Source organism: Rutilus rutilus, assembly GCF_951802725.1.
Source record: "Rutilus rutilus genome assembly, chromosome: 7".
Classification (NCBI taxonomy): Eukaryota; Metazoa; Chordata; class Actinopteri; order Cypriniformes; family Leuciscidae; genus Rutilus; species Rutilus rutilus.
Window position 1 is genome coordinate 237,643 of NC_140221.1, and position 14,019 is coordinate 251,661.

The following is a 14,019-nucleotide window of genomic DNA, read 5'->3' on the forward strand; positions in this document are numbered from 1 at the left end:
AGGCCAGTGGAGAGAGTGTGTGTGTGTGTGTGTGTGTGAGAGAGAGAGAGAGAGTGTGTACTTGTACAACTATCTTTGTGAGGACCAGTTTGAGTTTTAGACCACTGGAGTGAGGACAAAGAGAGTAAAGTGAGGACATGTTGGCCGGTCCTCACTTTCTGAGAGCCTTTAAAGGCCTGTTTGAGGGTCAAGACTTGGTTTTAGGGATAAGGTTATAATTAGGTTAGGGTAGGTTTAGGTTTAGGGTAAGGGTACGGGTCAGGCACTTAGTTGTGATGGGTAAGGTTAGGGTAAGCGGCTAGAGATTGCATTGTGTCAATGAATGTCCTCATAAAGATAAATGTACTAGAATGTGTGTGTGTGTGTGTGTGTGTGTGTGTGAGAGAGAGAGAGAGAGTGTGTGTGTGTGTGAGAGAGAGAGAGAAAGTGATAACAATCGCCTCATAACCATTTTATCAGTTCAAAATCAAACAACGCTCTCAGATAATACACACATCAGATCATACACACATCAGTCGATATTATAAACACTAGAGTTCATTCGTTAGACTCTACAGAGGAAACATGGAGAACACAGAATCCAACGAATGCAGTTACAGGAAAAAAGTGTATTGTGACAAAGTATAAAAATTGTGCAATTACATAAAACAGTATAGTAATGACAACGTACAGTAGTGAGGTGAATAAGGTGTATACTGTATGCACTGCAAGTGTAGTGTTGTACTGGATATTGTATAGTTGGCCTATTGAATATCTGTATATTCAGCTCTCATACTGTGATAATAGTGACCCACTGCAGAGGCCATACAGGTTACAGTAAACACTCTAGATGAAGAGCGTTACAGTAAACACTCTAGATGAAGAGCATTACAGTAAAGACTCTAGATGAAGAGCGTTACAGTAAACACTAGATGAAGAGCGTTACAGTAAAGACTCTAGATGAAGAGCGTTACAGTAAGACTCTAGATGAAGAGCGTTACAGTAAAGACTGTAGATGAAGAGCGTTACAGTAAGACTCTAGATGAAGAGCGTTACAGTAAAGACTGTAGATGAAGAGCGTTACAGTAAAGACTAGATGAAGAGCGTTACAGTAAAGACTCTAGATGAAGAGCGTTACAGTAAGACTCTAGATGAAGAGCGTTACAGTAAAGACTGTAGATGAAGAGCGTTACAGTAAGACTCTAGATGAAGAGCGTTACAGTAAAGACTGTAGATGAAGAGCGTTACAGTAAAGACTAGATGAAGAGCGTTACAGTAAAGACTCTAGATGAAGAGCGTTACAGTAAACACTGTAGATGAAGAGCGTTACAGTAAGACTCTAGATGAAGAGCGTTACAGTAAAGACTGTAGATGAAGAGCGTTACAGTAAACACTAGATGAAGAGCGTTACAGTAAAGACTCTAGATGAAGAGCGTTACAGTAAGACTCTAGATGAAGAGCGTTACAGTAAGACTCTAGATGAAGAGCGTTACAGTAAGACTCTAGATGAAGAGCGTTACAGTAAAGACTGTAGATGAAGAGCGTTACAGTAAACACTAGATGAAGAGCGTTACAGTAAACACTGTAGATGAAGAGCGTTACAGTAAGACTCTAGATGAAGAGCGTTACAGTAAAGACTGTAGATGAAGAGCGTTACAGTAAACACTAGATGAAGAGCGTTACAGTAAAGACTCTAGATGAAGAGCGTTACAGTAAGACTCTAGATGAAGAGCGTTACAGTAAAGACTGTAGATGAAGAGCGTTACAGTAAGACTCTAGATGAAGAGCGTTACAGTAAGACTAGATGAAGAGCGTTACAGTAAAGACTGTAGATGAAGAGCGTTACAGTAAACACTCTAGATGAAGAGCGTTACAGTAAAGACTGTAGATGAAGAGCGTTACAGTAAGACTCTAGATGAAGAGCGTTACAGTAAGACTAGATGAAGAGCGTTACAGTAAAGACTGTAGATGAAGAGCGTTACAGTAAACACTGTAGATGAAGAGCGTTACAGTAAACACTCTAGATGAAGAGCGTTACAGTAAACACTGTAGATGAAGAGCGTTACAGTAAAGACTCTAGATGAAGAGCGTTACAGTAAACACTCTAGATGAAGAGCGTTACAGTAAGACTCTAGATGAAGAGCGTTACAGTAAAGACTCTAGATGAAGAGCGTTACAGTAAACACTAGATGAAGAGCGTTACAGTAAACACTCTAGATGAAGAGCGTTACAGTAAGACTCTAGATGAAGAGCGTTACAGTAAAGACTGTAGATGAAGAGCGTTACAGTAAAGACTGTAGATGAAGAGCGTTACAGTAAGACTCTAGATGAAGAGCGTTACAGTAAAGACTCTAGATGAAGAGCGTTACAGTAAACACTAGATGAAGAGCGTTACAGTAAACACTCTAGATGAAGAGCGTTACAGTAAAGACTCTAGATGAAGAGCGTTACAGTAAACACTAGATGAAGAGCGTTACAGTAAACACTCTAGATGAAGAGCGTTACAGTAAGACTCTAGATGAAGAGCGTTACAGTAAAGACTGTAGATGAAGAGCGTTACAGTAAAGACTGTAGATGAAGAGCGTTACAGTAAAGACTGTAGATGAAGAGCGTTACAGAAAAGGACACTCAGAAGAGTCAGAGAGAGAGATTCTGCTTCATCATGTGTTCATGTTGATCCGGCCTAACCCTGAAGCAGATCCAGCCTCGACAACACTATACACACACTCTTCCTCATCCTCCTCTTACACACACACTCTTCCTCATCCTCCTCTTACACACACACTCCTCCTTTTCCTCATCCCCCTCTTCCTCCTTCACCTCCTCTTACACACACACTCTTCCTCATCCTCCTCTTACACACACACTCCTCCTCTTCCTCATCCTCCTCTTCCTCCTTCACCTCCTCTTACACACAGTCTTCCTCATCCTCTTTTTCCTCGTTCACCTCCTCTTACACACACCTGCTCTTCCTCATCCTCCTCTTCCTCATTCACCTCCTCTTACAAACACCTGCTCTTCCTCTCCTGCTCTTCCTCCTCTTCCTCGTTCACCACCTCTTACACACACCTGCTCTTCCTCGTCCTCTTCCTGCTCTTCCTCATCCTCTTCTTCCTCGTTCACCTCCTCTTACACACACCTGCTCTTCCTCTTCCTCCTCTTCCTCGTTCACCGCCTCTTACACACACCTGCTCTTCCTCATCCTCCTCTTCCTCGTTCACCTCCTCTTACACACACCTGCTCTTCCTCATCCTCTTCTTCCTCATTCACCTCCTCTTACACACACCTGCTCTTCCTCTTCCTCGTTCACCACCTCTTACACACACACTCTTCCTCATCCTCCTCTTCCTCCTTCACCTCCTCTTACACACACACTCTTCCTCATCCTTCTCTTACACACACACTCTTCCTCATCCTCCTCTTCCTCCTTCACCTCCTCTTACACACACACTCTTCCTCATCCTTCTCTTACACACACACTCTTCCTCATCCTCCTCTTACACACACTCCTCCTCTTCCTCATCCTCCTCTTCCTCCTTCACCTCCTCTTACACACACCTGCTCTTCCTCATCCTCTTTTTCCTCGTTCACCTCCTCTTACACACACCTGCTCTTCCTCATCCTCTTCTTCCTCATTCACCTCCTCTTACAAACACCTGCTCTTCCTCATCCTCCTCTTCCTCGTTCACCTCCTCTTACACACACCTGCTCTTCCTCATCCTTCTCTTCCTCGTTCACCTCCTCTTACTCACACCTGCTCTTCCTCATCCTCTTCTTCCTCATTCACCTCCTCTTACACACACCTGCTCTTCCTCATCCTCCTCTTCCTCGTTCACTTCCTCTTACTCACACCTGCTCTTCCTCATCCTCTTCCTCGTTCACCTCCTCTTACACACACCTGCTCTTCATCATCCTCTTCTTCCTCATTCACCTCCTCTTACACACACCTGCTCTTCCTCCTCTTCCTCGTTCACCTCTTACACACACCTGCTCTTCCTCTTCCTCCTCTTCCTCGTTCACCGCCTCTTACACACACCTGCTCTTCCTCGTCCTCATCCTCCTCTTCCTCGTTCACCTCCTCTTACACACACCTGCTCTTCCTCATCCTCTTCTTCCTCGTTCACCTCCTCTTACACACACCTGCTCTTCCTCTTCCTCGTTCACCACCTCTTACACACACACTCTTCCTCATCCTCCTCTTCCTCCTTCACCTCCTCTTACACACACACTCTTCCTCATCCTTCTCTTACACACACACACTCTTCCTCATCCTCCTCTTCCTCCTTCACCTCCTCTTACACACACTCTTCCTCATCCTTCTCTTACACACACACTCTTCCTCATCCTCTTCCTCCTTCACCTCCTCTTACACACACTCTTCCTCATCCTTCTCTTACACACACACTCTTCCTCATCGTCATCCTCTTCCTCGTTCACCACCTCTTACACACACTCTTCCTCGTCCTCATCCTCATACTTCTCTCCCTCTTTTATTGTTTCCATCCATTGTTGGTATCAACATTCAGTGCAACATTTTGAGTCAGTTTCAGGACTCTGAACTGACTTGTATGTACAGTTGGTTTGGTCTCATCATTAGAAATAAGTGTGAACAATTTTGAGTCGTTGTGTGTAAACAATGACAACTGTGGTGTTGTTGTTGTTGTGTTTAACTTTCGCTTACATGTGTTTAGCATTTTGAAACATAAGTGCATCACAGTGCAAAATGTGTTTTAGTGAGTGAGAATGTGTTTAGAGTTTTGAAAAAAGAGTGCATGAGATCTGCAAACAGTGTTTTAACGACCTGAACTTGAACATGGGGTGGTGGTGGCGCAATGGATAAGACACATGCCTTTGGTGTGAGAGACCCAGGTTCGAATCCACTGTGAGACACCAATGTGTCCCTGAGCAAGACACTTAACCCCTAGTTGCTCCAGAGGCGTGCGACCTCTGACATATATAGCAATTGTAAGTCGCTTTGGATAAAAGCGTCAGCTAAATGAATAAATGTAAATGTGAACTTGTTTAATGTTTTACAGAAAGAGTGATTTATTCGAAAAATTGGTTTCGACTATTGAGAATTTGGTTCAGAGAATGGGGTTTAGTGTTTTAGCAATTCAGAAAAACTGTAATATAAATCTGCCTTGACCAGAGAAGCTTCGGAACCAATCACACGAGACTCTGATCGGATGAACCAATCACACGACACTCTGATCAGCTGAACCAATCACACGACACTCTGATCGGATGAACCAATGAATCATCTGCTTTGATTGTGATTGAACAGATTTAACAGGGAGCTGCTAACAAAAATAAACGTTTCTGAACTTTCTGCGTCATATGATATATGCAGTGAAAACTCAACAAATACGATGACTTGACGAAAAAATCTCCATTCTACTTTATTATGATCTAGTAGGCTATCTAGTGTAACTTAAATGAGACAAATGAAGAAGTACCACATGACTTCAGCTGAGGCTCTTCTGTTGCTCACTGAGAAGACAAGTATAGGTCATGCCTAATTGATTTACAGTTTTTAAAAATAACAAGCAGTCTTCTAATGATCTGTTATAACAAACTGTTAATTCTATAAAGAATTAATGTGTCTCTCCACACAGTAAGTCGGTTTCCTAATGAACACAACCCGCTAGGAAACATTTAAAAACTAGCGAAAGGAGCCAAAGCGATATATGTTCTCCAGATATATGAATGAGATGAGATATGAGTGTGTGTGTGTGTGTGTGTGTGTGTGTGTGTCTGTGTGTGTGTGTGTGTGATACCAGCGGAGGTAGGCCTACTCACTATTTCTCACTGCGCGCTCCCGCTGTCTCGCAGAACGCGCATCTGATGTCATCCTGTTGACGTCATGTTCTGATTCTGCGTGCGCATCCGTTACATTTCAAATATATGACATTGACAATATGCAAATATATAAGTATCTCATAAAAACTTTTTAAAAATTAGCAATTCATTAGCATTATTGTTTTGAAATGTGTAATTGATGTGATTTGCAAAAGTGAGGAAAAACATTCAACATGATACGCACAATAATGTATCGGGTACCGTATAATATGATACAAATGTACATTTAATAGGCCGATAAATACATCGACACTCGCGCATGATAAGCCGCGAGCTGTGTGTGTGTGCGTGTGTGTGTGTGTGTGTGTGTGTGTGTGTGTGTTATTGCTGTGATTGTGTGTGTGTGTGTGTGTGTGTTATTGCTGTGATTGTGTGTGTGTGTGTGTGTGTGTGTGTGTGTGTGTTATTGCTGTGATTGTGATGCTACTGCCCTCTGTGGATCATCACATTCATCACACAGACATGATGCGCGTCTGTTCATCTGAAGCTTTATGATTAACTTTATGATTAACTGGAGTTTGGAAAGAAACGCGCAGAAAGATGCCGCAGAAGACGCTGTGCTCCGCCGTGGGGCTTCTCTGCGCAGCGGCGTGTTTAGTTCAGGTAAGCCGGCGGCAGGGCCTCTGAGGCGGGGAGTGCTTGAACTCGAGCTCGGGGATTCGCGAATGTGGAGGCCTCGATAAACAACTGAAACAAAGCCATAAAACACGGTTACCGAAACATAATGTTCGTTATCCTGCTTCTTACCGGGTATTTAGAATTGACATAAATGTTTTACATGTTGAAATCATAGACATTTGAGCAGATGATATGAATAGATGTATGCTTATTGATCGTTTTGTCTGTAACGTTAGTGTTTGAGGTTTTGTAGTGTTAGCGGTTTTGTAGGGTATTTGCCGGGTTTGTCTGTTTGTGAGGTTCGGGGTTTGGATTGTACTGATTGTTTTTCAAAGGTTATTGTGTAAATGATCCACCAAATCAATAAAGACTGACTGTGGTGTTTCCTGTTTACACAATATTAGGGCTCATTTTTATTCATATTATTATTTTTATATAGAATGGTTCATATGTATTTATTGACTCGTTTATTTCAGCTTTATCTAGAGCACAATAGTTGAATGTTTGACACAAATCAAGTCATCTGGCTTTCGAAGGATGAATTTGTGTTTGTACTGGGCCTGAAGGAAGAGACTCTTGAGTGTTTTCTGTCAGACTCCAACACTGATGTAAACTTCACATCTCGTATGTGTGTGTGTGTGTTGCTGAATGCTTGTGTTTGTTTGCAGGGGAAGGAGTTTTGTTTCGGCGTGAACAATGAACAGTACCGCTGTGAGATGGGCTACTGCTGCGGCGAGACCGAGTGCTGCACTTACTATTACGAGCTGTGGTGTGAGTTACACACACACACACACACACACACACACACACACACACACACACACACACACCCCTGCAGATTCAACTGTTACACACACACACCCCTGCAGATTCATCTGTTACACACACACACGCCCCTGCAGATTCAACTGTTACACACACACACACACCCCTGCAGATTCATCTGTTACACACACACACACACACACACATATTGGGGATATTTTGGGGATATTTAGGCCACATTTACACATAGCCGGGTATTTAGAGAAACGAATATTTCTCCCCCTCCGGTTTCAAAAATAACATTGTGCACACAACATCGTTTTCAAAAAAGTTGTCGTTTACATCAACCCGCATAAATACGCCGTCGAGCAACATCATAATTATGCCAAACCTATGGGCGGCAGTGTAGGGAGAAGGATAAAGCCATGCAAGCCAATCAGAATCCTCAAAATCGACAACAACGAATAGCACGAGCGACTTCCAGTTGCTTTCGAAACAACAGACATGGCGCGAGGTTCGTTTGTGTGGACAGACAGCGAAGCAAATGCAAACAGGCCAAAAGCGTTTGCACAAAAGTAAAAACGAGTACCACCTTAACAGCATCCATGATCAAATAGTAGCCAAACAAACTCTAAACATCTGATCACATGACGTAAGCATTTTCTGGCACATAATGTGACGTTTGAGAACCTAAAACCCCGTTTCTCCCAGTTGACACGGCAACACATAACCGGCGGTTTCAGAAATCTCCACTTTGGCCGGAGTTTTTAGAAATAATCGTTTTCTGGGATAAAAACGGCGTTTTCGTGTAAATGTAAATATCTGCGCTTTCCCATCGTGTAACGGGGCCTTAATTTATCAATCAATAAATTCCACTAGAAACAAACCTTGTTGTATTATTTTAATTTAATACTGTGAAGCTGCTTTGATACAATCTGTATTGTGAAAAGCGCTATACAAATATACTTGACTTGACTTGACACACACACACCAGCAGATTCATCTGTTACACACACACGCACACACACACACACACCCCTGCAGATTCATCTGTTACACACACACACACCCCTGCAGATTCATCTGTTACACACACACACACCCCTGCAGATTCATCTGTTACACACACACACACACACACACACACACACACACACACACACACACACACACACACACACACACACCAGCAGATTCATCTGTTACACACACACACACACACACACACACACACACACACACACTCACCCCCCCCCCCTGCAGATTCATCTGTTACACACACACACGCCCCTGCAGATTCATCTGTTACACACACACACACACCAGCAGATTCATCTGTTACACACACCACTGCAGATTCATCTGTTACACACACACACACACTCACACCCCCCCCTGCAGATTCATCTGTTACACACACACACACACACACACACACCCCTGCAGATTCATCTGTTACACACACACACACACACACACACACACACACACACACACACACACACACACACACACACACACCCCTGCAGATTAATCTGCAGAACTGACAGAATCGTGTGTGTGTGTGTGTGTCGGTGTGTGTGTGTGTGTGTGAGGTGTGTGTGTGTGTGTGTGTCGGTGTGTGTGTGTGTGTGTGTGTGTGTGTGTTCAGGGTTCTGGCTGGTCTGGACCCTCATCATCATGCTGAGCTGCTGCTGCGCGTACCGACACCGGCGGGTGAAGATGCGACTCCAGCAGGAGCAGAGACAGCGAGAGATCAGCCTGATGGCGTATCAGGGGGCGTCGAGCTCCTTCATCACTCCTGCTCCTCTCAACCTGCGTGAGTCACACACACACACACACACACACACACACACACACACACACACACACACACACACACACACACCGACACACACACACACACACACACATCTCACACACACACACATCTCACACACACACCCGTCTCACAGCGAGAGATCAGCCTGATGGCGTATCAGGGGGCGTCGAGTTCCTTCATCACTCCTGCTCCTCTGAACCTGCATGAGTCTCACACACACACACACCTGTCTCACATACACACACACACGTCATTTCTTCGATTAATCAGATTACAAAAAGGGCAGGTTTTTTTTTTTGGGGACATAACACACTATTCCACGTCCTGGCAAAAGCTGTCCTTCAAACTAATTACCAACTGGATGCTCTAAACACAGTGGATATATCTGTGCAATGTACAAAAGAGCTATAGAGCAAAATGACAATTTAAATCCCTACATTAGTAATGAAGATAATAAATAAAAATAAAAACACAAACTCAGTGTTAACAGATAAGAGGAACACTGCAGGAACACACACACTCACTCTGGACTCACTAACCCGACACTGTCATCTCTTTATCCTGTAAATGTTAGACACGTCTTCAGTTACACGCAGTTATCCCTTTTCAGGAACCACTCTCATTAAATACTTGAATGTTGACTTTCATAAATTTAACGTCCAACAACAGATAGTTTAGCAAAATGAATATTTTCCCGCTGAATGTTAATGGTGTTCCTCTGTAATGCGACCCGTCAGCTTGAGGCGCATGCGCTCAGTCAGTGAAGTGTGAAGTCTAGCGCAGACTGTCGGGACGAGCGTTCATGCAAAGTGGAAATGCTCGCGTGAACCTGTGACACTTACAGGCGTAACACTGAACCTGTGACACTTACAGGCGTAACACTGAACCTGTGACACTTACAGGCGTAACACTGAACCTGTGACACTTACAGGCGTAACACTGAACCTGTGACACTTACAGGCGTAACACTGAACCTGTGACACTTACAGGCGTAACACTGAACCTGTGATACTTACAGGCGTAACACTGAACCTGTGACACTTACAGGCGTAACACTGAACCTGTGACACTTACAGGCGTAACACTGAACCTGTAACACTGAACCTGTGACACCTACAGGCGTAACACTGAACCTGTGACACTTACAGGCGTAACACTGAACCTGTGACACCTACAGGCGTAACACTGAACCTGTGACACCTACAGGCGTAACACTGAACCTGTGACACCTACAGGCGTAACACTGAACCTGTGACACTTACAGGCGTAACACTGAACCTGTGACACCTACAGGCGTAACACTGAACCTGTAACACCTACAGGCGTAACACTGAACCTGTGACACTTACAGGCGTAACACTGAACCTGTGACACTTACAGGCGTAACACTGAACCTGTGACACTTACAGGCGTAACACTGAACCTGTGACACTTACAGGCGTAACACTGAACCCGTGACACTGAACCTGTAACACCTACAGGCGTAACACTGAACCTGTAACACCTACAGGCGTAACACTGAACCTGTAACACTTACAGGCGTAACACTGAACCTGTGACACTTACAGGTGTAAGACTGAACCTGTGACACTGAACTTGTGACACTTACAGGCGTAACACTGAACTTGTGACACTTACAGGCGTAACACTGAACTTGTGACACTTACAGGCGTAACACGGAACCTGTGACACCTACAGGCGTAACACGGAACCTGTGACATCTACAGGCGTAACACTGAACCTGTGACATCTACAGGCGTAACACTGAACCTGTGACACCTACAGGCGTAACACGGAACCTGTGACACTTACAGGCGTAACACGGAACCTGTGACACCTACAGGCGTAACACTGAACCTGTGACACCTACAGGCGTAACACTGAACCTGTGACACTGAACCTGTGACACCTACAGGCGTAACACTGAACCTGTGACACCTACAGGCGTAACACGGAACCTGTGACATCTACAGGCGTAACACTGAACCTGTGACACTTACAGGCGTAACACTGAACCTGTGACACCTACAGGCGTAACACTGAACCTGTGACACCTACAGGCGTAACACGGAACCTGTGACACTTACAGGCGTAACACTGAACCTGTGACACTTACAGGCGTAACACTGAACCTGTGACACACACTGAACCTGTGACACTTACAGGCGTAACACTGAACCTGTGACACCTACAGGCGTAACACTGAACCTGTGACACTTACAGGCGTAACACTGAACCTGTGACACCTACAGGCGTAACACTGAACCTGTGACACCTACAGGCGTAACACTGAACCTGTGACACCTACAGGCGTAACACGGAACCTGTGACACTTACAGGCGTAACACTGAACCTGTGACACTTACAGGCGTAACACTGAACCTGTGACACACACTGAACCTGTGACACTTACAGGCGTAACACTGAACCTGTGACACCTACAGGCGTAACACTGAACCTGTGACACCTACAGGCGTAACACTGAACCTGTGACACCTACAGGCGTAACACTGAACCTGTGACACTTACAGGCGTAACACTGAACCTGTGACACCTACAGGCGTAACACTGAACCTGTGACACTTACAGGCGTAACACTGAACCTGTGACACCTACAGGCGTAACACTGAACCTGTGACACTTACAGGCGTAACACTGAACCTGTGACACCTACAGGCGTAACACTGAACCTGTGACACCTACAGGCGTAACACTGAACCTGTGACACCTACAGGCGTAACACTGAACCTGTGACACCTACAGGCGTAACACTGAACCTGTGACACCTACAGGCGTAACACTGAACCTGTGACACCTACAGGCGTAACACTGAACCTGTGACACCTACAGGCGTAACACTGAACCTGTGACACCTACAGGCGTAACACTGAACCTGTGACACCTACAGGCGTAACACTGAACCTGTGACACACACTGAACCTGTGACACTTACAGGCGTAACACTGAACCTGTAACACTTACAGGTGAGAATATAACCGAAAAAATGAAAGTCGAAACCCTTTTTGAAAGCCGAGGAAACATATCCCACATGAAACACTTGCATCTGTCACAGGCAGCCATGCTAAACTACGCTTGTGCATTATTCTGAAGCTTAAAATAAAGAGTTCTGATTGGATAGCTGATTCGGGCAGCTTGGATCTCTCGCCGGTCCCACAGCACCTCCACTGTTTTTAGATGCATTTTGTCCATAGAAATGAGTTATTCAATTAATTCAGTGCTGTAATTTGATGCAACTGGCGGAAGTTTTCCGCGACTAATCGATGACATTCATTGTCGATGATTTTCATTATCGGCTAGTTGTGTTAGCCCTTTATTTTATATTAGTAAATATTATTTGAAATAAATAGAATGTCACGTTACGAATGGCTGTGCATGTGTTTTATCCATCTGTAAATGAAGCAGTGTGACATCATCATGTAACGGGCCTCAGATCCTCTGATCTGTGTGTGTTTCTCCAGGCTTGTGGACGGACTGTAAGCTGCCGGACTATGAGGAGGTTCTGGCTCATCCTCCGACGCCTCCTCCACCGTACTCAGAGTCTGTGGACCCGCAGAGCCATCAGAACCCACGGGACCCGCCTGCACCGGTACCGGACCAGGAGAACAGCCGGCGCCGGCACGTGACCGGGGACTCTGGCATCGAGGTGTGTGTTTGCCGGCTGGACCAGGACCAAGGCCCGGAGGAGGCCGAGGAGTGTCAGGGGGCGGCCGGGTGCTGTTCCAACGCTGGGAGAGATCCAGCAGAACCAGAACCAGAACCCGAGCGCCTCGTGTGAGAGAGACTCTGAGCTTCTGTTTCCCAGCATCCCTCACGCTTTCCTCGACTGAGCCACTGCTCGTTTCTCACCATGACTGCGGCCCAGAGCGACACACACACACACACACAGAGAGAGAGAGAGAGTGTAAAGGGCGTGTGTGTTTTCATGTGTTTGTGTGCCTGAAAATCCCATGAGCACTGAGAGAGCAGATCAACACAGTCAGCTGATCGTCTCATACGTGTGTGTCTGGAAGACTGTGGCCTTTCCCATCTCGCACTGCTACTGTAAACCTGTGTGTGTGTGTGTGTGTGTGTGTGTGTGTGTGAATGACATCAGCAGCGTCACATGACTCTGCCTCAGCGTTATGATCTAGTTTATTAGTAAAGCACAAACGCGAAGCTGCGTGTCGTAGAGCCTCGGGCTGATAGTTGCATGACGGTTCTGAATCGCGGACGTTTACCTGCATTAAGGGCTAAAATCATTATCATGTTGTTTCAGAATGTTTGCTGTTGTTCTCACGCTTGTTTTCCCATCATCCCTCTGAACCCTGTGTGTTGCACTGAGGGACGCTGTCGTCCGCGCATTTCTCCAACGCAATTCCTGCAAAGTTTACAGATTCTGTGCCTTTTTCCCACTGGAGAACCAGATTAACTAACTAGGCTATGCAAAACACGAGGACTCGTCAGCAGCAGCGCTCATGTGACCCAGCGAGCGCTTCATCCAGAGATGATCTCACTGCTGTGCGCCCGCGACGCTTGTTTGTGGTGTCTTAGTTTGTGTACTAACTCAATAACCCGTCTGTTGTTCGTGAACGCCTCTGTTTCAGACGGACTCGTCCAGGAACGGTGAAATCTGAGGCGTCAGATGATTTCTTTTGTTCAAATGTGTTTAATAAGTGACGTTTAATATCGAGCCAAATCACAGCGCCAGCTCTTCTGTAAAGCACGTTGAGCTGTTTTGACTTCATACTCGTTTATAATAGTGGAGCTGAGGTGTGTGACGTACATCTGAGCATCCGTCAGGTGATGATGATGATGATGAAGATGCTCAGACCTACAGGCGTGTTTGATTTGTTATTGCAGCACTGACAGCCGTGTGGCGTTTCTACTGACGCGTTATTTAGTAAGACGTCTGCTTTGTCTATAGTCATTTGTATTTTATTTTTGTAATAAAAACAATAAACCAGCATTGGCACTCA

General features: G+C 45.2%; 1 protein-coding gene across 1 annotated transcript; it reads left to right on the plus strand.

Annotated features, from left to right (window-relative positions):
• Positions 1 to 6,093: 6,093 nt before the first annotated feature.
• wbp1 (WW domain binding protein 1) lies at positions 6,094 to 14,019 on the plus strand. Its single transcript, XM_084414915.1, has 4 exons — positions 6,094 to 6,441; positions 7,125 to 7,227; positions 8,873 to 9,040; positions 12,523 to 14,019. Exons 1-4 carry the CDS (start codon positions 6,379 to 6,381, stop codon positions 12,837 to 12,839), a joined length of 651 nt encoding a protein of 216 aa, XP_084271041.1. The 5' UTR covers positions 6,094 to 6,378; the 3' UTR covers positions 12,840 to 14,019.